Source organism: Lacerta agilis, chromosome 15 (assembly GCF_009819535.1).
Source record: "Lacerta agilis isolate rLacAgi1 chromosome 15, rLacAgi1.pri, whole genome shotgun sequence".
NCBI classification, from domain to species: domain Eukaryota; kingdom Metazoa; phylum Chordata; class Lepidosauria; order Squamata; family Lacertidae; genus Lacerta; species Lacerta agilis.
In genome coordinates this window covers 39732633-39755429 of record NC_046326.1, presented here as the reverse complement: position 1 = coordinate 39755429, position 22797 = coordinate 39732633, and the positions used below count along the sequence as shown (strand labels likewise).

General features: G+C 49.3%; 1 protein-coding gene across 1 annotated transcript in view; it reads left to right on the top strand.

The window, feature by feature from the left end:
- YPEL2 (yippee like 2) overlaps nt 1-20887 on the top strand; it is a 70277-nt gene extending 49390 nt beyond the window's left edge. The window contains exons 3-6 of the mRNA XM_033172583.1: nt 6607-6921; nt 18195-18238; nt 19107-19215; nt 20181-20887. Of these exons, the coding sequence (XP_033028474.1) occupies nt 6607-6921; nt 18195-18238; nt 19107-19215; nt 20181-20270 (558 nt within the window). The 3' untranslated portion in view covers nt 20271-20887. The remainder of the gene's footprint in view (nt 1-6606; nt 6922-18194; nt 18239-19106; nt 19216-20180) is intronic.
- Nucleotides 20888-22797: the final 1910 nt, after the last annotated feature.

Genomic DNA, 22797 nt, shown 5'->3' with positions numbered 1-22797 from the left:
CAATGTGACATCAGATGCGGCTGCGCTTTGTAGCCCCGACCTTCAGGACGTCAAAGAGCAGCAAGGGCCTGTTTGAAAGCCCCTTTGCAAAAGGTCCAGCGCTGTTTTTTTAAACCTCTGGGAAACTGAGTTTTGAAGAGCAGCCCGGGGCTGGGTGGAAAGCAGCTTTCAGACAGCCACGTCACCTGTTCTGCAGGTAGCACAGGATCCAACCCTGAACCTGCATCCATTAGCTAATGTTGCCCCCATCAGAGCGATGCCAGCTGAGTGGAAGGTGGATATGGGTTTTGAAACAACATCTTGCGGGCCTCAATTGGCCTGCAGGCCAGAGGCTGCTCCCTGCCTGCCCACCCTCCCTCCATTTAGAGGTTGTTCTCTCCCCCCCACCCCCGGTCATGTGTGGGTCAGGTACAGACATCAGCTCCCTCTGAAAGTGGGGTAGAGGCTCCTGGCATTACCAAGCTGCTCATATCAAGTGGGAGGGGAGGACCTCCTTGGACGAAATGCAGGAAACAAATAAAAGAAAATAAAAAATTCTAAACAGGAAAAAAATGCATTGTTCTTCTCTGGCCTCCTTGCCAGACCTCAGCTTGGTCCTGTGTCCATTGGTGCCCTGGGGCCTTGGGTATCATGCAGTGTGCATGGCCCTGGCACGGAAATTTGTGGGTGCCCAGCCCTTTCATGGGGAATTTTGTGGGTGCTCAGACACCCAGGGCCCCAGGGGGTTGGCACCTGAGTCGGACCTTGTGAGATGATTGCAGTCTAGACGTTTAAAAGGCACATCAAGCAGTAGTAAGAGAGGAATTTGCCCCTGAGCATACACAGAGTGCAGAATGTCCAACAAGAAGGCATAGCCGCTGCATACTCGGAAATGAGTTGTGTATATATGGGGAAGAGACCATTGCTCAGTGAATAGAACGTATGCTTTGCCTCAAATTTCCAGTTAAAATGAACCCTAGAGCTGCTGCCAGTCATAGCAGGCAATATTGGGCTCAGTGGGCAAATGATCTGGCCTATGATTTGTAGATTCTTACAGGATAAGGTAAGGTGGGCCATGCTCCTTTCCCTTTGTGAATTTTGTGGCTTTTTCATACAGTAGGCAGGGTTGCCATATGACCAGAATTTCCCAGGCATAGTCGGGATTCTGTCACCATAAACAGTGTCCGGGCGGGAATCGCTGAAACGTCCGGAGAAATCCTGGCGTATCACAGCTCGTGTCGGAAGTGTAGCTCTAACAACTTTGTTGTGTCCAGGTTTTCACTTTTTGACAGTAGGCTACACACACACACTCAAGCAAGCCGCTCTCTGGCCGCCATCCAGACAAGCAAGAGACACTATCACAGTTCAAGGACACATTCCAGCTGGTCACAATCATTCACACTTGGTCAGCAGGTTTACACTTATCTAGAGCACAGTAGGGTTTGCCAACTGATCTCATACTGGCTGGCTCTTCTGGCCATAATAGCCAGCTGATTGGCTGAGAGTGGCAGGGGAAGCCTTTTCTTGTGTGTGTGTGTGTGTGTGTGTGAGAGAGAGAGAGAGAGAGAGAGAGAGAGGGAGAGGGAGAGAGGGAGAGAGAGAGAGGGAGAGAGAGAGAGAATGAATAAATTGAGAGGGAAAGGGCACGTTTGTCAGAGCAGACCTTTGCCACCCAGGCAAAAGCTCCCTCCAAAAACAGAAACTCCTTCCCAACAAAGAGAGGGTGCAGCTTTAAACCACTGATTTGAGGGAAGCCCCTATTTAAGGAGCAGGGAGCGGAAGTCAAACACTCCCTAATATTGAAATACTCCGGCAGCCCTCCCATCAGGAATGGAAACAGAAGGCTCTGGGCCTTAAATAGCTCAAAAAGGCCTTTTCCATCCAGCCAGAAGCTGGTCGAAGCATAAAAGACAGGGCCGTGGGAGGCTGAAACTGGTTTTTTAAATATATTTTTATGCGATCAACAATGGCCACGTGTGGGCATATTCACACCGGCTCTTTACACCAGTGTTTTTCAACCACTGTTCCGCGGCACACTAGTGTGCCGCGAGATGTTGCCTGGTGTGCCGTGGGAAAAATTGTGTTTATTTGATTCCTATTCAAGAGAATTACTTTATATATAGTCAATATAGGCACAGAGTTAAATTTTTTAACATTTTCTAATGGTGGTGTGCCTCGTGATTTTTTTCATAAAACAAGTGTGCCCTTGCCCAAAAAAGGTTGAAAAACACTGCTTTACACAGCAGGAAGTTGGATTAGGATCCACAAATTGGCAGCCCGTTTTCTCCGGAATCTACCTTAATCCTGAGTCCGTCAAGCTCAGTATTGCCTACACTGACTGGCAGCAGCTCTCCAGCCAAGCAGGTCTTTCTCCATCCTGCTGGGGATTGAGCCTGGGGATAGCTGAGGCTCTTCCACTGAAACAGAACAACTCTCCCGGTCCTCATGGTTCTCTCCCAACGTGGCACGAGGGGAAGCAGTCTTCATCTGTGTTTGGAAACCAGACGCCATGTTGAATCAAGATGGTGGACCAGTCAACCTTAAGTGGACATTAGCACACAGGCACAAATGGATTTGGGGCTGGGTCAGGTAGGAGCCCTGGGCTGGTTGTGCCCTAAAGCTCACAAAGGCACTATCCATATAAAAAAAAAAACAATGTTTTTGGGTTTCCTTGAATTCCTAGGCGGTGCTGGGAACTCCCTGCTAGTAAACAAATAAACCAGATGCCCCAATGCCAAGCCCAAAAAAGCAGGAACAGAGTGCCAGAAAAGTCCCTCCACTTCTAATTCCCAGCAGCTGCTGCCTCCCAACAGTGGAGGCTGAACTCTGCCATTGTGGCTTGTAGCCCACATGTGCATATGTACCCCCATCTCCTGCCTCACCTTCCGTAATCTGGAATCAGAGAGGTTTGGCGAGCGGCAGGCAAGCTCAGAGCATCTTGAGGGCTCCCCCCCCTTTTCCCCCCCTGCTGTAAAGCCGATCTGCTCAGTTGGCAGTTCTGCAAAGTGTTGCATCCCCTTTCTCTCTCTCTCTCTCTCTCTTTTAGGCTTAAAAGCGCTGAGTTTACTGCGATGGTGATGGCAGAGGGCCCTTGCTCAGCAGTTTACGAGACAAGTGAGGCGTTTGTGCCTGTCATTGCCCTCTGGGGCAGAGCGGAGCAGGGATCCTCGGTGGCTGGCTGGGGAGAAAACCGTCAGCTAGGGACATTTTGGAGTGTCTGACGTTAGAACCGCAAAGTTGGCAGGGACTCCCAAGAGTCATCTAGTCCAACCCCCTGCGACGCTGGCCTTACAAGAGCTGTGAGCTATTTCATTTAATGCTCCACCTTCCCAGGGAACTCTAGGAATTGTAGCTTTGTGAAGGGAATAGGGGTCTCCTTGCCGCTCTCAGTTTTTGAGTTTTTAATATATTTGAAACCTGCATCAAATCAGCATATGCCCCAAACTATATATCTATCTATATCTATATGAAAATGGTGCATCTTGCTGCTTGAAGGGTTTTTTTTTTTTTAAAAAGGTACCTGTATATATATTTTAAAGAATCTGCCTTTCATAAATATAAGCACCGTTTAAGTCACTAAAAATAACAGCACACACTTGCTAAGTAGGTCCTGTAGAACACAGTAGGATTAACTTCCTACTTCTGAGTAAACATGCAAAGGACCTGTTTAGTTCAATATTTTTTCAACTGCTACCATCCCCAGTCGCTGACAGTATACGGTTGTAAACCATATTGACCAGCCTGGCACCTTCTAGATGTTTGGAACCACAATTCCCATCAGCCCCAGGCAACTCTGGTGGGAGTTCTAGCCCCACAAATATATGGCAATTTATTCAGTAAGTAAAAGCAGTTGCTTGACAATTACCCTGTCCGTTGACCACCTCTATAACTAAAAGGACTAGAGACATGATCAGGCATCCCCAAACTCGGTCCTCCAGACTACAACTCCCATCATCTCTAGCTAACAGGACCAGTAGTCAGGGATGATGGGAATTGTAGTCCCAAAAACATCTGGAGGGCTAAGTTTCATGCCTGGACATGATGATGAATATATTTTGAATTGGGGGAGGGTCTGTGACCCTAAGGTAGGAACCTGTGACACCCCTCCCAATCAGTGTTTCTCAACTAGGAGGGTATGCCTTTCCCCGGGGTGGGGTGCTTATGAAGATATGGGGAGGGGGCGAATGAGTGTTTTTAAAAAAAACACCAGAAGCCTAAGTTAAAAAATGTGAAAGTCCCAAAATTTTGATGCAAATAAAATAATCGGGCGAGCCATGTTTGAAGGGGAAGCGTGGGATTTTTTAGCTAAAAGGGGAGCTAAGAATGTTGAGAAACACTGCCCCAGATGATGTTGGATTCCCATCGTCTCTAACCACTGACCATGCTGCCTGAGGCTGGTGGGAGTTCATCAGCATCTGGAAAGCTGCAGGTTCCCCCCCCCCACTGCCCTCCCTGACTGGGAGGTGACCTGGGCCTCTATTGAGAACATAGCAACCAGCCTTATACCGAATCAGACCTCTGGTCCATTTAGCCCAGTATTGTCTGCACTGACTGGCAGCCTCCCTCCAAGGTTTCAGGCAGGCAGGCGTGCCTCCCAGCCCTACCTGGAGACAGTGGCGTCGCTAGCCTCTGCGCTGCTGGGGGCGGCGGCAGCGCAGAGGCACCCCCTGGGGGAGGGGCACGACGCGCGCGCCGTGACGTCATCATGACGTCACGACGCACGTGTATACAGAAAGGGGGGATTTCCCCCTTTCCGAGGCTTTTTTTCGGCGGGGGGGTGGTGGTGACCAGCGAGGAGGGGGTGACGGGTGACCCCCACCTTGCTGGTCGCCCCCCCCCCGCCGAAAAAAAGCGGCGGAAAGCGGAAAAAGAAGCAGAGCGGCGCTTAAACACGCCTGCTCTGCTTCCTTTCCAGGCTTTCCCCGCCCCCCCCCGCGGTTTTTTCGGCGGGGGGGGTGACCAGCGAGGAGGGAGTGACAAGGGTGACCCCCACCTCGCTGGTCGGCCCCCCCCCCGCCGAAAAAAGCGGCGGAAAGCGGAAAAAGAAGCAGAGCGGCGCTTAAACACGCCTGCTCTGCTTCCTTTCCAGGCTTTGGCCCCCCCCCCCCCCCCCCGGTTTTTTGGGCGGGGGGGGTGACCAGCGAGGAGGGAGTGACAAGGGTGACCCCCACCTCGCTGGTCGGCCCCCCCCCCCGCCGAAAAAAGCGGCGGAAAGCGGAAAAAGAAGCAGAGCGGCGCTTAAACACGCCTGCTCTGCTTCCTTTCCAGGCTTTCCCCGCCCCCCCCCCCCCGGGGTTTTTTCGGGGGGGGGGGGTGACCAGCGAGGAGGGGGTGACAACCCCCCTCGCGGGTCGCCCCCCCCCGCTGAAAAAAAGCGGCAGAAGCACCCCATCCATGTGCTGCTGCTCCGGGGGTGACGGAGGGAGCGGCGGCGCGTGGGAGTGGCGGGAGGGGCCGCCGCTTGACACCCCCACCCGCCGCTGCTCACCCTGTCACTGGGGGCGTCCCGCCCCCACCGCCCCTCCCCAGCGACGCCCCTGCCTGGAGATACCAGAGATCAAACCCTGGGACCTTCTGCATGCAAAGCAAGTGCTCTCTCGGTTGAGCTGCAGGCAACCCCTTCCCCATACTTGAGATACTTAGGTGCTAAGACTACAAATCCTGTGTACACTTTCCCTGGGATTTAAGTCCCATTGAGCTTAATGGAGCTTATTTCTGAGTCAGCATATAGATAAGACTGCACTGTAAAAACTGGCAGTTTTAGCCCCACAAATGCACCCCTGGGGGCTTCATTTTATTGATTTAAAAATAAAGAGACAGAGGGCTAGAAACTTGAAAACCGGTCAGGAAGCAAACAGGCCTAACCTGTTTTGTGTTCTGTGTTGTGAAAGCACAACTATGTTTCTGGAGAAGCTATTTTCTTTTTTAAAGGAAATTTCTAGTGTTTGCATCTCCACCGAAGACACCTTTCGAGAGATCTGGTATTGGAGATGTCGGCATGCTTGCTAAATTTTTCATTGGCTTTGCTCGGACTAACTTCTGAGTAAACCCACCTAAGGTTGTGCCGAATGAAAGCCGTTTCTAGGAGCTCAGGGAAAAACCCGGGCATATTTCAAATTGCATTTTCTTCTTGGCAAATAATTGGGGACTGGGAGTTGACAGATTCCAGGTGTGTGTTGATGTGTGAACTGGGACAGATTTTTAATTTATTTGTTTCCCCGTTGCAAAATGATTGGGGCTGCTGCTCATGCAAGAAAAAAACTTGAGAGGTTTTAGGTGTGTGTGCATCTGCAAACAGAAGTTCGTCATTCACAACTCGAACTTGAGCTATTATAGATGTTTCTGCGTGTGTGTGCATTTGTGTGTGTGTGTAAGCCCAGGCTTAAATTTAATTTTATTATTGGGGAAAACCTGGTGTTTCTCATTCAGAACGGGAACTTTAGAGATTTCGGGGTGTATGCATGCAAACCCAGGTTTGAATTCAACTTTATGCTTGGAAAAGTATCAGGGTTGCTCCTTCAGAACTGGAACCCGAGAAATTTCAGGTGTCTGTCTGCCTCTGCGGCTTTTTATCTGTTTAAACCCTTTGTTTCACTTCCTCGTTCTTTCTTCTTCTGCCTTCCGCAGGTCCGAGCAGGTGGTCGACCGGCCCCTGCGCCAGGTTCTCTTCCCCCGAAGCCCTCGCCAGCGTGTGGAGCCCGCCCCACACCCGCCCCCTGCCAAGCCACGGCCTTCACCTGCGTGTTCCAGTGTTTCCCCTGCGACCCGTCTTGTGGGAGCGCCTCGTGGGCCACCCCCGAGTTCACCCAGCGCTCCGTGGCTCCAATGGTGAAGATGACACGGTCCAAGACGTTCCAAGCTTACCTGCCTTCGTGCCACAGAACCTACAGCTGCATCCACTGCCGAGCCCACCTGGCAAACCACGACGAACTCATTTCCAAGGTACGCCTTGGGAGCGCCGGACCCCAGGGCTTGCGAGCGGGGGAGAAGGGGCAGTTGCCTGTCCGTCCTGCTTGTGGGCTTCCCAGAGGCATCGGGGTTGGCCCTGGGATTCTGGGCTGAGTCAGCCTTGGGCTTGGTCTTCTGCGATGTTCCTGTGTGGACCGGGCGTCTCTTATGATGGGGATTTTGGAACGCCTCGTTGCCTTCGATAATAAGGACCCGTGTGGAAAGCTTTAGGTCGAGAAGCCGCAACAAGACGGCCACCAGGTTTTATGGAGTCGTGTTGCATTCCCCTCCTCCAAAGGCACTCACTAATCCTCACTAATAACCCTGCGAGGTAGGCAACGCTGGAAGTGCCTGGCCCAAGGTCACCCAGCAAGCTTCATGGCCGAATGGAGATGTGCGAACGGTGGCCTCTTTCCTGCCCTCCTAGTCTGAAACCTTAACCACTGCACCACACTGCCTCTCAATCCCTATTCCTGTAGAATCATAGAATTGTAGAGTTGGGAGGGACCCCGAGGCTCATCTAGTCCAGCCCCCCCTTGCAATGCAGGACTCTCGGGTAAAGCAGCGATGGCAAATGGCCATACAATGTTAAGAACCTCCAAGGAAGGAGAGCTCACAACCTTCCTTTTTTTTTATAAAGGAATTTATTAAGTTTTAGAATAAAAACATGAGAAAAACAAATACTGCAAACATACACCATACAAAAATACAAAAACAAAGCAACAAAACACAAAGAGAAAAAAGAAAGAAAAATACAAAACTACAACAAAAACTGAAACAATAATTATTCTTAACTTATTCAACTCTTATTTAGTGGACTTCCTCACATCCCCTCTTCTGTGTTCATTTCGAATATACTGTAGTAACTTTGTAACAGCTTTAAATTCTTCTTTAACAACTATTCATACTTCTTATCTATTATCTTATATTTATTAATTCATTCTAAACCCAAAAATATCCTTAAATACAATTCTACCTTCTTATATCCTATTTTAAACTAACATTTTATTGCTATCGGCTATTATATCAACTGATTTCAATTCAGATCTCTATCTTTTCACGTTTTTTCAAATAGTCTTTAAATTTCTTCCAATCTTCTTGCACCTTCTCTTCCCTCTGGTCTCGGCGTTTCGCGGTCAGTTCTGCGAGTTCCATATAATCAATCATTTTCATTTGCCATTCTTCGACTGTTGGTAGCTCATCAATTTTCCATCTCTTAGCAATTAAAATCCTAGCAGCTTTTGTGGCATACATAAAAAATGTTCTGTCTTTGTTGGGAATCTCCTGGTTAGTTATACCCAACAGAAAGGCCTCTGGTTTCTTAACAAATGTGTTTTTCAACACTTTTTTAAGTTCATTGTAAATTTTTCCCCAGAAGTCCTTTACCTTTGGGCATGTCCACCACATATGATAAAAGGTACCATCCATCCGTTTACACTTCCAACATTGAGAGAGCGCACAACCTTCCGAGGGAGACCGTGCCACTGTCAAACAGCTCTTGCTGTCAGAAAGTTCTTCCTGAAGCTTAGTTGGAGACTCCTGTACTAAAGCGCTGGTGTAGTTTGCCTCTTCTGCGCTCCTTCGGAGAAGGCATTCCTCATCTGCCTCCTTGACTTTTCAGATAACTGGATAGGCTTGCTATAAAATGTCGTGCATTTATTTATCCCCTATCTATCTCCCTTCCTCTGTGTAGGTTTCCGCCACCGCTAGTTTTATCCTGCCAACAAGCCTGCGGGGCAGGCCAGGCTGGGATAAGTTTATTGGCCTGCAAAGCTGCGTGGAAAGGACCATTCTTGGGAACCTGCCTTGAGCTCTGTGCCAACTGCAGGCTTCTTGAGGAGTCTCCTTGGCTGCCCAGAGAGGCTGGCTGTGGGTCAGAGGAGGGCACAGCTTTTCATCTGACCAACCTTCCAAGGACCACATACTGTTGGTGGGCAGGACCAGAGGAAAAAGAGGGTGGATCAATGAATTAGCATTTTGCCTTTGAACAGGAGGCTGATTTCTGTAACCACTCTCAGCCCTCCATGCAGCTAAGCAAGAGGCATTATCGGAGTCCGAGAACACATTTCTGCCAGGCAAAAACATGCAAGGAGAGTGTGCAAGGAGTGAGGCTGGAGGAGGGTGTGTGTGGCCTGGGGAGAGTCCCGAGGGCCAGGTGGAGAGGGGCAAAGGGCCCATATTTGGCCCTTGGTCTGGAAACCCCCGACCCTTTTCCTTTCACTTTTTCCGTTTCCACTTTTAATTTGTATCCCACCTCTCTATATTATACCATACACAAGGCAGTTTACAAACGGAAGAAACAACAAAACAGAGAGACAAATCACGCACCTAATAACATTATCTGACCCCATACACAAAAGTCACAATAAAAACATTACTTTAAAATGAACAACATATTGAATAATGTGTAATCCGTTGAAATGCAATAGCAAACCGTAAAATTAAATGTCAGCAAATAATAATTAAACTGTTTTACACTTAAGAATTACAACAAAGAATTGCTGAACTACAATCAGTGAAAATAATGGAAAGTCACAATGCATTAAATACCACAAAACGTACAAAGCCATGTAAAAGGGTCAAATTGAAAAACAAGGGCACCAGGACCCTTTCTCTTGCCCTCCGCCAAATCTCTCTCTCTCTCTCTCTCTCTCTCTCTCTCTCTCTCTCTCTCTCAGAAACGTTTTGGCACATAGATGTGTTGCTTTCCAAAGGAAAACGTGGTCCTTAATCAGCAGATTCTATTTTGGGGAGGCACATCGATCACCTTAAATCCATTCCGGGGAAGTGAGCGTATGGAAACCCATTTTTTGCTTTCTCATTGGGTGGTTTGGTCTGTGTCCGCCCCCCCCCCCCCGGCCGTCTTTGGCAGGTGTGAGGGTGAAAGGGTTTTGTTTCAGCTGCATTGTATCTCATCTGTAAGAAGATCCGCGTGGTGGCTTTGTAGTCTGGCCAAGAAAGTTCTTAGGAGGTTTAAGCGAAAGCAGAGTGGCGACGGGCAGATGCGGCTTGGTTTCTTTCTGTGGGTTCTTGTATCCCACTTGCGTTCACAAATGTCTTAACGTCGTGGGTGTGGTCAGTGGGTCTGGCAGCAGCCAACTGCACCTTTGCCCTGCCCAGTGGGTTTTTAGAACCCAGAGCCTCCCGGCCTTTGCACTGGCTCAAAACAAAGCCACAGAGCAGAGTCCGGTGGGGGGCATTATGCAGAATGTATACATCCTCTTTACTCACTGAACCATCCTGCTACCTGCTGCCAGTGTGGTGTAATGGTTAAGAGCGGTAGACTCATAATCTGGGGAACCGGGTTCGCTTCCCCGCTCCTCCACATGCAGCTGCTGGGTGACCTTGGGCTAGTCACACTTCTTTGAAGTCTCTCAGCCCCACTCACCTCACAGAGTGTTTGTTGTGGGGGAGGAAGAAGGGAAAGGAGAATGTTAGCCACTTTGAGACTCCTTCGGGTAGTGATAAAGCGGGATATCAAATCCAAACTCTTCTTCTTGTAGTAGTAGTAGTAATAATAATATTTTTATACCCTGTCCATCCGGCTGCATTTCCCCAGCCACTCTTAGCGGCTCCCAACAGATTAAAAGCAGAATAAAACATCAAAACATTCAAAATTTCCCTAAACAGGGCTGCCTTCAGATGTCTTCTTAAAGTCAGATACAGTCGTATCTCCGTTTACATATCCCTCTGGATACGTAAACTTTGGAATGTGAACCTGGCAAACCCGGAAGTATTTTACCAGGTTTCAACCGTGCATGCGCAGAAACGATCCTCTGGTTGTGAATTCCTCGGGATGCAGCCGGACCTCTGGAACGGATCTCATTCGCAACCAGAGGTACCACTTAGTTGTTTATTTCCTTGACATCTGATGGGAGGGCCATTCCACAGGGCAGGCGCCACCACCGAGAAGGCCCTCTGCCCGGTTTCCTGTAACCTCACTTCTCGCAGGGAGGGAACCGCCAGAAGGCCCTCCTTGGAGCTGGACCTCAGTGTCCGGGCTGAACGATGGGGGTGGAGACGCTCCTTCAGGTATACCAGGCTGAGGCCGTTTAGGGCTTTAAAGGTCAGCACCAAGACATTAAATGGTGCTCAGAAACGTGCCGGGAGCCAATGTAGGTCTCTCAGGGCCGGTGTTATATGGTCTTTCTCCCACAATGAGACCTAGAAACTTGGGTTGTCACATATGAAAAGGAAAACAGGTGCTGGTGAGGCAGCTCAGTTTGGGGCACTTTGGCGTGGCTGTAGCTGCACAAGATTAAGTCCCCTTCCTTTGAGCCATGCATTGGCTGTTTTTGTCTGTAGCGTGGAATTTCAGGAGACTCGCTTTCTTCTTGCTTTATCCTCAGAGCTGGCGCCAGGGGTGTTCATTGTCAGGCTCCTGCTAAAGCCCATGCCCCACTGCTGTCGGGGGGGGGGGGCTGATCCATCTGGGTGAAGAGGGGTCTGCCCCGCCAACCTCTGCTTCCTCCTTCTTGTGCTCTCCCTGTGGAGCGGGCCCAGAGAAAGAAAATGCAAGCGAATGGGTCTGGGGAAGGGCGGTGGTGGGGATCTCACTTGCCCAATATCCCCCCCCCCTGCAAAAATCCCTGCAGCTGGCCCCCATTCTGCTTATAAAGTGCCCAGCTCATTGAGCCCAGGAAGCCAGCAGTCTACCCAAAGGTTGGCATTAGCAGTTTAAGGGATCCTTCTGCTCATGCCCCCGGGGCACACAATGGTGGTATAATGTCAGGAACCGGAGTCAACACCAGTGTTGGCAAAATCAACTCTTCATTTGACTACACCAAAACAGTGCAAGCCTGGTGATCCCAGAAGTGATTCCTGGTAGGTCTTGCCCCCAATGAGGCAGTTGCAAGAACTGAAATTTCCCGTCTTCCCACAGCTGCATAAATCCCCTCCTTTCCCCCAAGCAATCGGAGACTGTGTCTGCAGGCAACCCACCTCTCCTCTGCTCTTTTCATTTCTCTGCGTGTTCTGGGAGAACAGGGAGGAGGAAGATCAGGGGAAGATTCCTTGATTTTGGCCTCTTCTCTCCCCCCCCCCCCCGGCTCCTCTCCAGCCTCCACTTCTGCCCCTGATTCTGGACTGCTCTCTGCCACAGCTTCTTCCTGCTCACTAAACCCCGTTGCCTCGTCATCTTCCAGTATCTCCTCCTCCCAGGCCGCTCCCTCTTCTCCCTCTGACCTCTCGTCATCATCCCACCACCACTTCCTGGGCTCTGAGCTTTCATCCGTTGGGGGTTTCCCAGCTGGTTCCTCTGCATCCAGTCAGCCCATGACGGATAACCAGTTCTGCATTTAGAGGGCCACATTCTCTTCTAAGCAGCCTTCCGAGGGCCACGTGGTAGGCGGAGCCAGAGGCGAAGGTGGGTGGAGAGACAAAGGTAATTTCTGCACCCACTCATACATGCCCCTCTGCCTGTCCTCCGTCCTGGCAAGCAAGGGGCACAATCAGAGATCCAAAACACCTTTCAGCTAAGCCCGAACACCCTCACCTAGGATGTGAAGGGCGTGGCCTGGGGAAAGAGAGGGTGTGTCCTCAAGAGAGTTCCAAGGGCCAGAGAGAGGCAGGCCTGGGGGCCACATCTGGCCCCCCAACCTGTGATTCCACCCAACCCTGCCCTAAATGAGGGAAATTTGGCATTTTTTGGTGACACATTGCAGCTCTCTCAAACACATGCATGCCGTCCTAACAATAGTTTGCTTTTTCTGACTTGGAGGCCTCCATCTGTCTCTTTTTTAAAACAACAAGAAGAAATAACCCAACAGTGATGTGCTTGATTATGAAAATATGTAGGGAATGCTTTGCCGGCCTTCTCACACCTCCTTTTCTTCTTCTTCTCTTCAGATGGGCTCTCCCAGTCCAAGTACTCAGACTGCTCTCTTGGAGACGTCTGTAGGGCTTTGAGCTGCCCTTTCAGTAATTCCCCCCACCCCCCATAAATCCTCTTCCCTTTTAAGAATCCTTTTCTGGGCACAGCTGCAAACCTCCTGGAGGAAAATCAAAGCAAAAAACAAAACAAAAAAACCAGGACAGTAAAACGCAAACTGTGTGGCGTGGCCTGAGATTGGCTGCAGAGGAGGGTGCCTGGTGGATCTCTGTGTGATCCATAGCTCCATCCTCTGAGCACTTTCCAGTTGGACTCCTTTGCGGGGAAGCAAGAAATTCTGATTGAGTCATTCAATCCTTTCTGTGACCGAGACACATTCAGGTGGTTTGTGTTTTACCTGCCTGTAAAAATACAATTAAAAACAAACCATATAGCTCCTGGCACAGCACGTTAGAATTCCTACGAAAGGAATAATAATAATAATAATAATAATAATAATAATAATAATAATAATAATAATAATAAAATTTATACCCCGCCCCTCTGGCTTCCAGCACATAATAAAATATCAAATATTAAAAACTTCCCAATACAGGGCTGCCTTCAGATGTCTTCTAAAAGTTGTATAGTTATTTATCTCCTTGACATCTGATAGGAGGGCATTCCATTAACTGGTCCACCAAGACCCTCAGCAATTTTCAAATGGTCCGAGGTAGAGGGAGAAGTTGGAGGACCATTGCTCTACATTGCTCTACATCTCTTTGCCCCTTCCCCTAATCCTGCCCTCAGTCGGAGACAGTATACTGGGAACCAGAAGTGTTGCTCTCAGTTCCTGCTTTCAGGCTTCCCATAAGCATCTGCTTGGCCGCTGTGAGATCATGACGCTGAACCGGTTTAGCCTGAACTAGCAGGTTATTCTTCCTGTTCCTGCCTCCAGGCTAAACATCTTCTGCCTTTCCAAAACACGGCTTGGTCTCCAACCCCCCTCGCCATATTTATCTCCTGGCCGCGGGGAACATTCCATTTCTTTCCGATAACCTGCTGTGCCTTGTATTGGCCGGAGTACTCTAGGTAAGTACTGATCAAAGCAGAGCAAAACATTGCCATTACTGTACTTCTCATTATTTGGTCACTTCACTTTTTTGTTTTGTTTGTTTGTTATTGACGCTGCCTAGAATTGCATTAGCCTTTGTAGACGCTGCGTCACGCTTCTGACTCATGCTTTACTTTCACCCTCGTATCCGTTCATTTTCTGATTAATGTTTCAGATAGAAACCACACAGATCACGTTTATCATCTCATAATTCATGTCAGGGCCGCGAATCCTCTGGGCTTTTTATTGGGCCATGGCAGTCTACTTCCTTAAATTATTTCTCCCCCCCCCAGTAGTAAATCTGGATGATTTAACTTGTTGGGTTTGGGTTCCTCCACAACCTGTCAGTCTTGAGGGAATAAATTGCCGTTCTCCTGTTTTCTGATCTTTCAGAAGGAGGATTCTTTTGTTTGTAAGGGTAGTATTATGTAAAAAGAATTAGCATTTATATAGAGCTCCGGATGTTCAATGTTCCTCGTGAATATTAACACCGCAGTCTTCCCAACAGGTATGTAAAAGAAAGCGGCGTTATTATCGCCACATTGCATTATGGGTGCCTGCATGTTTACGTCGTACAGCGGTTGCATTAAGACGGTTGAGCAAGTACCGCAACTGCCACCACCTCCAGGGATATCTCCCCCCTCCATCAAATCAGTCCCTCTCTTGACACCCAGGAAGACAAATCTGGGCAAAAACTGAGTCCAGCAGAATTAGTATGAGACCCAGTGTGGTGTAGTGGTTAAGAGCGGTAGACTTGTAATCTGGTTCGCGTCTCCGCTCCTCCACATGCAGCTGCTGGGTGACCTTGGGCTAGTCACACTTCTTTGAAGTCTCTCAGCCCCACTCACCTCACAGAGTGTTTGTTGTGGGGGAGGAAGGGAAAGGAGATTGTTAGCCGCTTTGAGACTCCTTCGGGTAGTGATAAAGCGGGATATCAAATCCAAACTCTTCTTAAGTATGAACACCTTGAAAAGCACATACAGTCATACCTTGGATCCCGAACGCCTTGCGAGTCAGACGTGCTGGCTCCTGAACGCCGCAAACCCGGAAGTGAGTGTTCTGGTTTGTGAACGATCTTTAGAACCCGAACGTCTGACGCGGCTTCTGATTGGCTCCAGGTGTATTAATTAGCTCTGTATCAGGCAGAGGGATATCCAGAGGGAGCCCAGGATTCACGAGGGGCAGAGGAACTTATATGGGGCAGCCTATGGGGGGTGCACATATTTATATACTAATGCAGTGCCCATTTTAGGGCTGTCCCCCCCCAAAGGGTGCCCAGCCGAGGGGGCACAAAATTGAGAAGACCCATGTAGGAGTAGCAGATTTGGGCCTTGCACAGGGATCCATACTACGAAAGATTACCAAAGTCCACCCCTATAACAATGTGTGTTAATCATAATTTGGGGGGGGGGACAAAGTTACCTTTCCTCTTGATTAAAGATAAAGGGTAAAGGGACCCCTGACAATTAAGCCCAGTCGCGAATGACTGGGGTTGCGGCGCTCATCTCGCTTTACTGGCCGAGGGAGCCGGCGTACAGCTTCCGGGTCATGTGGCCAGCATGATTAAGCCGCTTCTGGCGAACCAGAGCAGCTTTATTTAAAGTAGGTAAAGGTAAAGGGACCCCTGATCATTAGGTCCAGTCGTGTCCAACCCTGGGGTTGTGGCGCTCATCTCACATTACTGGCTGAGGGAGCTGGCGTACAGCTTCCGGGTCATGTGGCCAGCATGACTAAGCCGCTTCTGGCGAAACCAGAGCAGCGCATGGAAACACGGTTTGCCTTCCCGCCAGAGTGGTACCTATTTATCTACTTGCACTTTGACGTGCTTTTGAACTGCTAGGTTGGCAGGAGCAGGGACCGAGCAACGGGAGCTCACCCCGTTGTGGGGATTCGAACCGCCAACCTTTCGATCGGCAAGCCCAAGCAGCACGGTGGTTTAACCCACGGCGCCACCCGCGTCCTTTCCTCTTGATTACCTATCCCCACCGAAAGCTGCCGTATACAGAGTCGGACCAATGGCCCATATAGCTCAGTATTGTCCACGGTCCTCCAGGATTTCACGTAAGGGAGTATTTTCCCAGCCCCTACCTGGAGATGCCATTGGGGCCTTCTGCATTTCGAGCAGATGTCCTACCACTCAGTTACGGCTCCTTCTCACTCTGTGGTTTGGCCTCCCCCCCCCCTCAACTAATTTAAAGTCCATACCCCACTGTCCGCCCCCTTGCACGCTCCAGAGGTATCTTGTGGCCTGTTTCTTTGGGGTGTGGGTGAGGTGATTCGTTTATTTAATTTTTTAAGCCTCTGGTGGAGATTTCTGAACTGGTGGGCCGGAAGGGAAATGGAGTGGGTGTGGGAGCTGCGAATGCTGATTAAAAATAGATCTGAATCATTCCATCTGACCTGAGGGGGATCAACAGCTTCGGCGTTGACCTTTCGGATCTGAAATCTGCTAAGTGTTTCTATGGTAATTGGGTCCTTCTCTGGGGCTAATCAAAGATTTTTTATTTTTTTTAAGCCGGATGAAAACCCTGCAGAGAGTGTGTGTGTGAGAGAGAATGAATTATTCTTGCCGTCCCTTGTTTACGATTCCTAATGTCTCTAGCGCAGAGACCCGGGCAAAGAACTTGTGTTAAGCAGCCATGAAATCAGGTGGATTTGGTTGAAAGACTGGGGTCAGTAGCTATCAGATTAATTCATACCTATCTTGTGCATCTGGGTGGCTAAACAGTTCCTGTTTTGCGCTAGTTAGCTCAGCCTCGCAGTTCTGGCGGAGGTGATTTATGCTTAGTCTCCTGTGGCGAGTCAGAGTTTTCCTCTAGGTGATCAGGCAGTCAAGGTTTCTTCTTCAAATCAGAGAGTAGTTTTTTTCTTTTTCTTTCTCCCCCCCCCCCTTGGCAATGAAACAGCTCACCCATCCCTAGTTTATTAGAAATTGTGTCTGGGCAGGCAGGGTAACAGGAATGTCTGTGGACCAGAAACTTTGGTTGCTGCGAGGCAGAAGTAATATGCTGGTGTATCTTTCATTAGACTTTGAAGAAAGCAATTGTTCTGTTGGAAGATGAGAGTGTCTGCCTTACAGTTAGCAGTGCAGGAACTATTCTTGGCTCTTTTTGATGAGAAACTCAAAAACCAACCCTACCTTTTTCTTTGAGCTGGGATGGGGAACACACACACACACACGGTTTTTGTTTTGTTTTCCATAGTCTGGCTTTCTGTTTTCTCTGTTTTTCACAAAGGGCGTGTGACTCTTTGAAACCTTTGCATGAGATGGAAAAGTTTCCTTTCCATATATTTAATTCAAACCAAATGGTGTTTTGTGTGTGTGTGTGTGTGTGTGTGTGTGTGTGTGTGTTTTGCAAACATCCCGAGAGGTTGGAAGGGAGGGGAAACGGTCTGTGTTGCACTCTGCAAAACTCAGATGGGGAGATGGGGTGGGGTGGGGTGGGGTAGCCCTTTAAATGGAGGTAGAGTCTGTTTGTTCTTCTTGTGGGTGGGCCAATTCATGTGATTGAGCCATCCATCAGAGGACCAATCAAAAGGTGTCTGGTACATCTGTGTGTTTGGAGGGGGGGGTGAGGCCAGAGGAGAGCTGGTTGCTAATGTCACTTGAGGACACCCAGTCAGAGGTGCCATAAACCTCTGACTGAAGTGGGGGGGGGGGAATCCTGCAATCTGGAGATCTGGCATTTGGTATGTCAACATAGGACCCTGGGATCAGAAGGTCTGGGGTTTGTTATGCCAATTAACTATGTTCCAAAGTCTGGAAAATACTGCAAGCCTCTCTTTCTTTTGTAATCTAGATGCTACCACCCAGGGTCAATAAAGCCCATTTTTCTCTCTTAAAATAAGAATCTGAGCTTCTCTCTCTCTCTCCCTCTATCCTCTACCCCCCCTTAACTTGCACTGATCTCTCATCATCCTCTTAAACATCTCTTCCTACACTGTTACTTTTCTGACCTACAGACTGCAAGAATCCACGCCGCCTTGAACAGACACTTCTGGGTCTTTTTCTTTCTCCCCATAACTCCTCCAGAGGCTGGTGAGGTCAGGGATTTGCCGGGGTCCACCACCAACCCATAACAGGCTGTAGAGTTTGGGGTGTTGTTGTTGTTTTGCTTTGCAGAGAGGATCCACAAGGATGGAAGCGGATTAATCGCCACCAGCCTCTTCTGGGTGAAAAGGGCAGAATAAAGGATGCTCTCCCACCCAGGTGCAAAATGGTGCCGCTGCAACTGAGATCACTGCTCATAATTCATCAGGGACTGGGTTTTTTGGGGGGGGGGGGGGTTATTGACAGGGTGTGACTTTCATCATTACAAACACTATTTTTATTTTGCCTTACAGTCTTTTCAAGGAAGCCAAGGCCGGGCCTATCTCTTCAATTCAGTGTAAGTGTCTGGGTCCGTCCGTCCATCCCCCCCCCCCACTCCATTGTCACTGTTGCCGTCAGAAAGGGAGAGGTGGAGCCTGCCGCCCTCCGGATGTTGCTGGAATACAACTCCCATCATCCCTTTGCGCTGGTCTATGCTGGCTGAGGCTGATGGGAGTTTGAGTCCAGCGATGTCTATAGAGAGCCACGGGTTCCCCCATCCCTGCCCATTTCAGTTAACAAGCCACAACTGCTTGAAGTGTCATGATACTGATTTATGCATGTAAGAACAGATGTGCGCTTAGTGAGGAGCACAGCTGCTGCAGTGAAACGGACCTGGATCTGCAAATCAAAACTTCTCTTTACCCTCTCTCTCTCCCCCCCCCTGACCCCATCCCCCATTTAGGACCCTCGTACCTAAGGGACCGCCTCTCCTGGTATGTCCCAGGTAGGACCTTAAGGTCCTCAAATAATAATTTGTTGGAGGTCCCAAGCCACAAGGATGCTAGGTTGGCTTCAACTAGGGCCAGGGCCTTCTCAGTACTGGCCCCGACTTGGTGGAACAGTCTGGCACAAGAGACCAGGGCCCTGCGGGATTTGGCATCTTTCCGCAGGGCCTGCAAGACGGAGCTGTTCCACCTGGCCTTTGGGTTGGTTTCAGTTTAACCCTGATGTTTCGTTCTTTTGGGGTGATTGGTGGGCTACTTAAAAATGAGGCTGAAGTTTAGATTTAGTTTTAAATTGTATTTTAATTGGTATTTTAATGAACTGTTTTATGTTTTTGTTGTGATTTTATTGGTGTTAGCCGCCCTGAGCCCGGTTTGGCGGGGAAGGGTGGGGAATAAATAAAAATTTATTATTATTATTATTATTATTATTATTTGCAGAGTTAATGTGGGCTGCGGCCCTGCGGAAGAACGGGTTTTGCTAACGGGGCTGCATGCAGTTGCCGACATTTACTGTGAAAACTGCAAAACCACGCTGGGCTGGAAATATGTGAGTGTGTCCTGTTGTTGTTTTTCTGAAAACCTTGTCCCCTTCGTTCAAAACCATGATAGCCAGAATCTCCTTTTATTTTTAGAGGACGAGCTGTAGCTCAGTGGCAAAGCCCTTGCTTTGTATGCAGGAAAGTTCATTCCCTGGCATCTCCAGATAGGGCTGGGAATGTCCCCTCCTTGCCTGAAACCTAGGGGAGAGCTGCTGCCGGCCAGTGTAGGCAGCACTGAGCTAGATGCACCAACGTTCTGATTCTGCACAAAGCACATCTTCTGACTCCTGGGACAAGGCCTCTTTCTGAATACCAGCTAGCTGATCCTTTTGGCGGCGTACTCTGGCTTTCAGCTGTGCAAAAGACCCGAGAGAGGTGCGCTCTTCCTCAGCAAGGCTGGAGTTAGCAACATTTCAGCCTCTGGGATAAATCGGTGAACTTGATCCTGTTGCAAAAGGGACCTTGGGAGTTCAAGCCAGCCGGACGCTAAAACCCTCAGTCCTTTGAACAATCGGATTATGTTTCCAAAACACAGTTGGGCAGTTCAGGAACCGAAAAAGAAAAAAAAGGGGTGGGTGGGGGAGTGAGCCTCTGTAAGTTTCCTTCCAAACGTCTGCTAATACACAATGTTTAGAAGGGGCCCATAACTTGTACACACTTCAGCTGGGTTTTAAGAGAAGCTGAGCTACTGTTTGTGGTGACTGTCCATTTCACACTGGAGCCGTACTGTCAGGTGATGATCACAAGTTACCACAGTAATGCAAGGGGGGAGTGGGAAATCTCCTGATCCCACCCAACCTCCTTCCCTTACCTGGTGCTCTCCAGATTCCTTAGTGAAGAGCTATAGCTCAGTAGCACAGTATAAGGTACTCAGGTTCAGTTTCCGGACATCGCAGCCCCTGGACTGAGACCCAGGAGGAACTTAGCCTCCCCATCTTTTCCTCGTTTTGACCCTGTCTCTTTCGCTTTCCAGGAACACGCGTTCGAAAGCAGTCAGAAGTATAAGGAAGGCAAATACATCATCGAATTAGCTCACATGATCAAGGACAACGGCTGGGATTGAATGGCGAGGAGACGCGTGCCGCGCACGGGCGAGAGAGAGAGGGAGCTCGTCATCCTACCAAACATTTTATCTCCCGAAAAACCCCACATACATATATATGAGCGAGTGACTGACAACCGTTTGGTTCCATGCGTTTGGGGGCTTGTCATCGTCGTCGTCATGTTGAGATACTTCCTCACAGAACCCTTCCTGCCATCGTTGGCGGTGACCGGCCTCGATAACTCCTGTCTCTCTTTGCTTTTGTCTCTCTTTTGTGAGGTGACTTCTGGTCCCCTTCCTCCTCCTCCTCCACTCCCCTGCCCAGCTCCCTTACTCCTCTGTGTTCTGCCATTGGGGGTGCATATAGATATAAGGAGGACTCGAACTCGGTGCCCCTCAAAACCATTTCCTAAGTGACATTGTCTCAGTACAAACTGAAGGTTGGTTTTGGGGGTGGTGTGTGTGTGTGTGTGTGTTTTTTAACCCAAGGGTCCCGGCACGAGGGAAGGAGTGCTGGGTCTTCAGACGTCGGGCGGGCGGGCAGGAGAGTTGCATCGCCCCCTACCCCTTTCCCCGCTTGGCCTTTGAAAAAAAAAATCCTGGTCAACCATGGCTTGAAACTTGTGGACCGCAGAAAATATATATATATATATACCTCATGGCTTTATCCTCTCTGCATCTCAAAGACTGTAGCCTAAAAACTTGTCGCTAGTGGCATCCCCAGACTGGTCTGTTTTCCTCGTTTGTTTGTTTGCTTGTTTCTCTGGATTTTTGTCTTTTTCGTACTAATGTTTGATTTGAGAGGAGGTGGGGGTGTAAAACGCAGGTCCCGGGATCGCACCCTCTGCTTCTGCCTAGCCCTCCCTGGTCTCCTGTTCCCCAGTGAGCAAGCCCCCCCAAAAAAACACTGCGGTGCTGATGTCGGGAGATCGGAAACTGCTTCCCACGAGGTTGACACTTCAAGCGCAGGAAGCGTGTCCTGCTTCAAAACTGGATGGAGCGAATACATTTGAGGTGGGCGGGGGAGCAGATGGGGCCAAACCAGGAGGTGTGGTGATCTATATCCTTAACAAAATTGCTGGCAGTTTTGCAGCCTCCTGACTGCTTGATTGGGGGGGGGGGGGCCTGACTGGTCTCACTAGGATGATGGAAACAAGCCTGGATTGGTTCTGCAGATGATAAGTTTGACGACCTGCGCTTGTGCTGTTAAGTGTGACTCTTAAAAAGAACAAAAACACAACGGGGTGGTGAACTCGGGCAGTCACAAATGTTTCAGAGCCTAAGTGTGTGTTAAGTTCTGGTTCAGCAGTGGGGGCCTTTTTTGTGAGTGTTTTGAAAAGAGGCAGCTCGGGAAGAAGTAGAGGACTCTTAAAAACCTCAGGGTGGAGAACCCTGCAGCCTCCCCAGGTGTCGTTGGACTCCAGCTCCCAGCGGCCAGCATGGCCCAAGGGTCAAGGATGATAGGAGTTGTAGTCTAGTAGCATATGGAGGGCCACAGTTTACACCAACTCTGTTAAGTAGTGCTCTCTACTCGGTGCGAGACATAGAGGAACGGCTCTATATAGAAGAGGGGAGAGTTCACAAACGACGGCGGGCCATTTTAGCCTGCCCAAATCTGGGGCTACTGCCAAAATTGCCCTTCCCAGTTGGGAAGGGGTGATGCTGTCTTACTCCTGATGTTGCGCCAAGGTTCAGTGGCCATCAGAAAGCAGCCGGGCCTCAGTTTCCCAATGCAAGGCTCGTGAGAATCCTTGTCTGCCTCTCTCTACCCACTATATTAGAAGAAATTGCCGTCTCCATTGGATCTGGCTAAACATGTTAACTGTATGTTAAGATTTTGCAGGGTGTGTGTGGAATATGACTTGCCAATGTACTATGTAGGGCCAGGGTTGTGCATGGCAGAGGGGTAGCCCTCTTTTGAATCACTCCTGTTTTGCTTCCAGGCTTCCCTCTGGTCAAGTTAAGGAGTTTTTTTTGGGGGGGGCGCAAGGGGAGAGCCATTTTTTGCATTTCAATGCATTGCCAATGACACTGTGAATTTGCATTCTGCACCAAAGCACTCCGGTGTCTTGACAAGTGAAGTCAGGCTGAATTTGTACACATCTAAATGAATTCCTTTCCATCCTCCCCCCCCCCACTTGCTGCCTCTCTCTTTTTTCTCATTCGCCCCCCCTTGCTTTATTGGTGGAAATCTTCTCATGTAGGTTAATCTGCACTGCAAATCTGTCGCAATCTGCTGGCCAGAAAGAGATCTATAGCCCATGGTGTGGGTTTTTGTTTTAGTTTTGGTCAGGGCAGGCGTTGAGAACACACACCCCCCACTCTTAAAATGCCTCCCCCAGGCTCTTTGGAACCGCTTGTTTAGTTCTGGAGGTTTACGTGGCCTCCTGTTGGGATTCCTTTTTCTGCGGCAGAAACTCAGGATAGCAGCAGTGGGGGGGAAATGCCCGCTTGAGAGTGATAAACAAAGAGAACATTTGGGGTGAGGGAATGAGCTTCAATCACTGATGCTTGCTGATTAATTGGCTCTAATTGTGCAAGAGAAGCA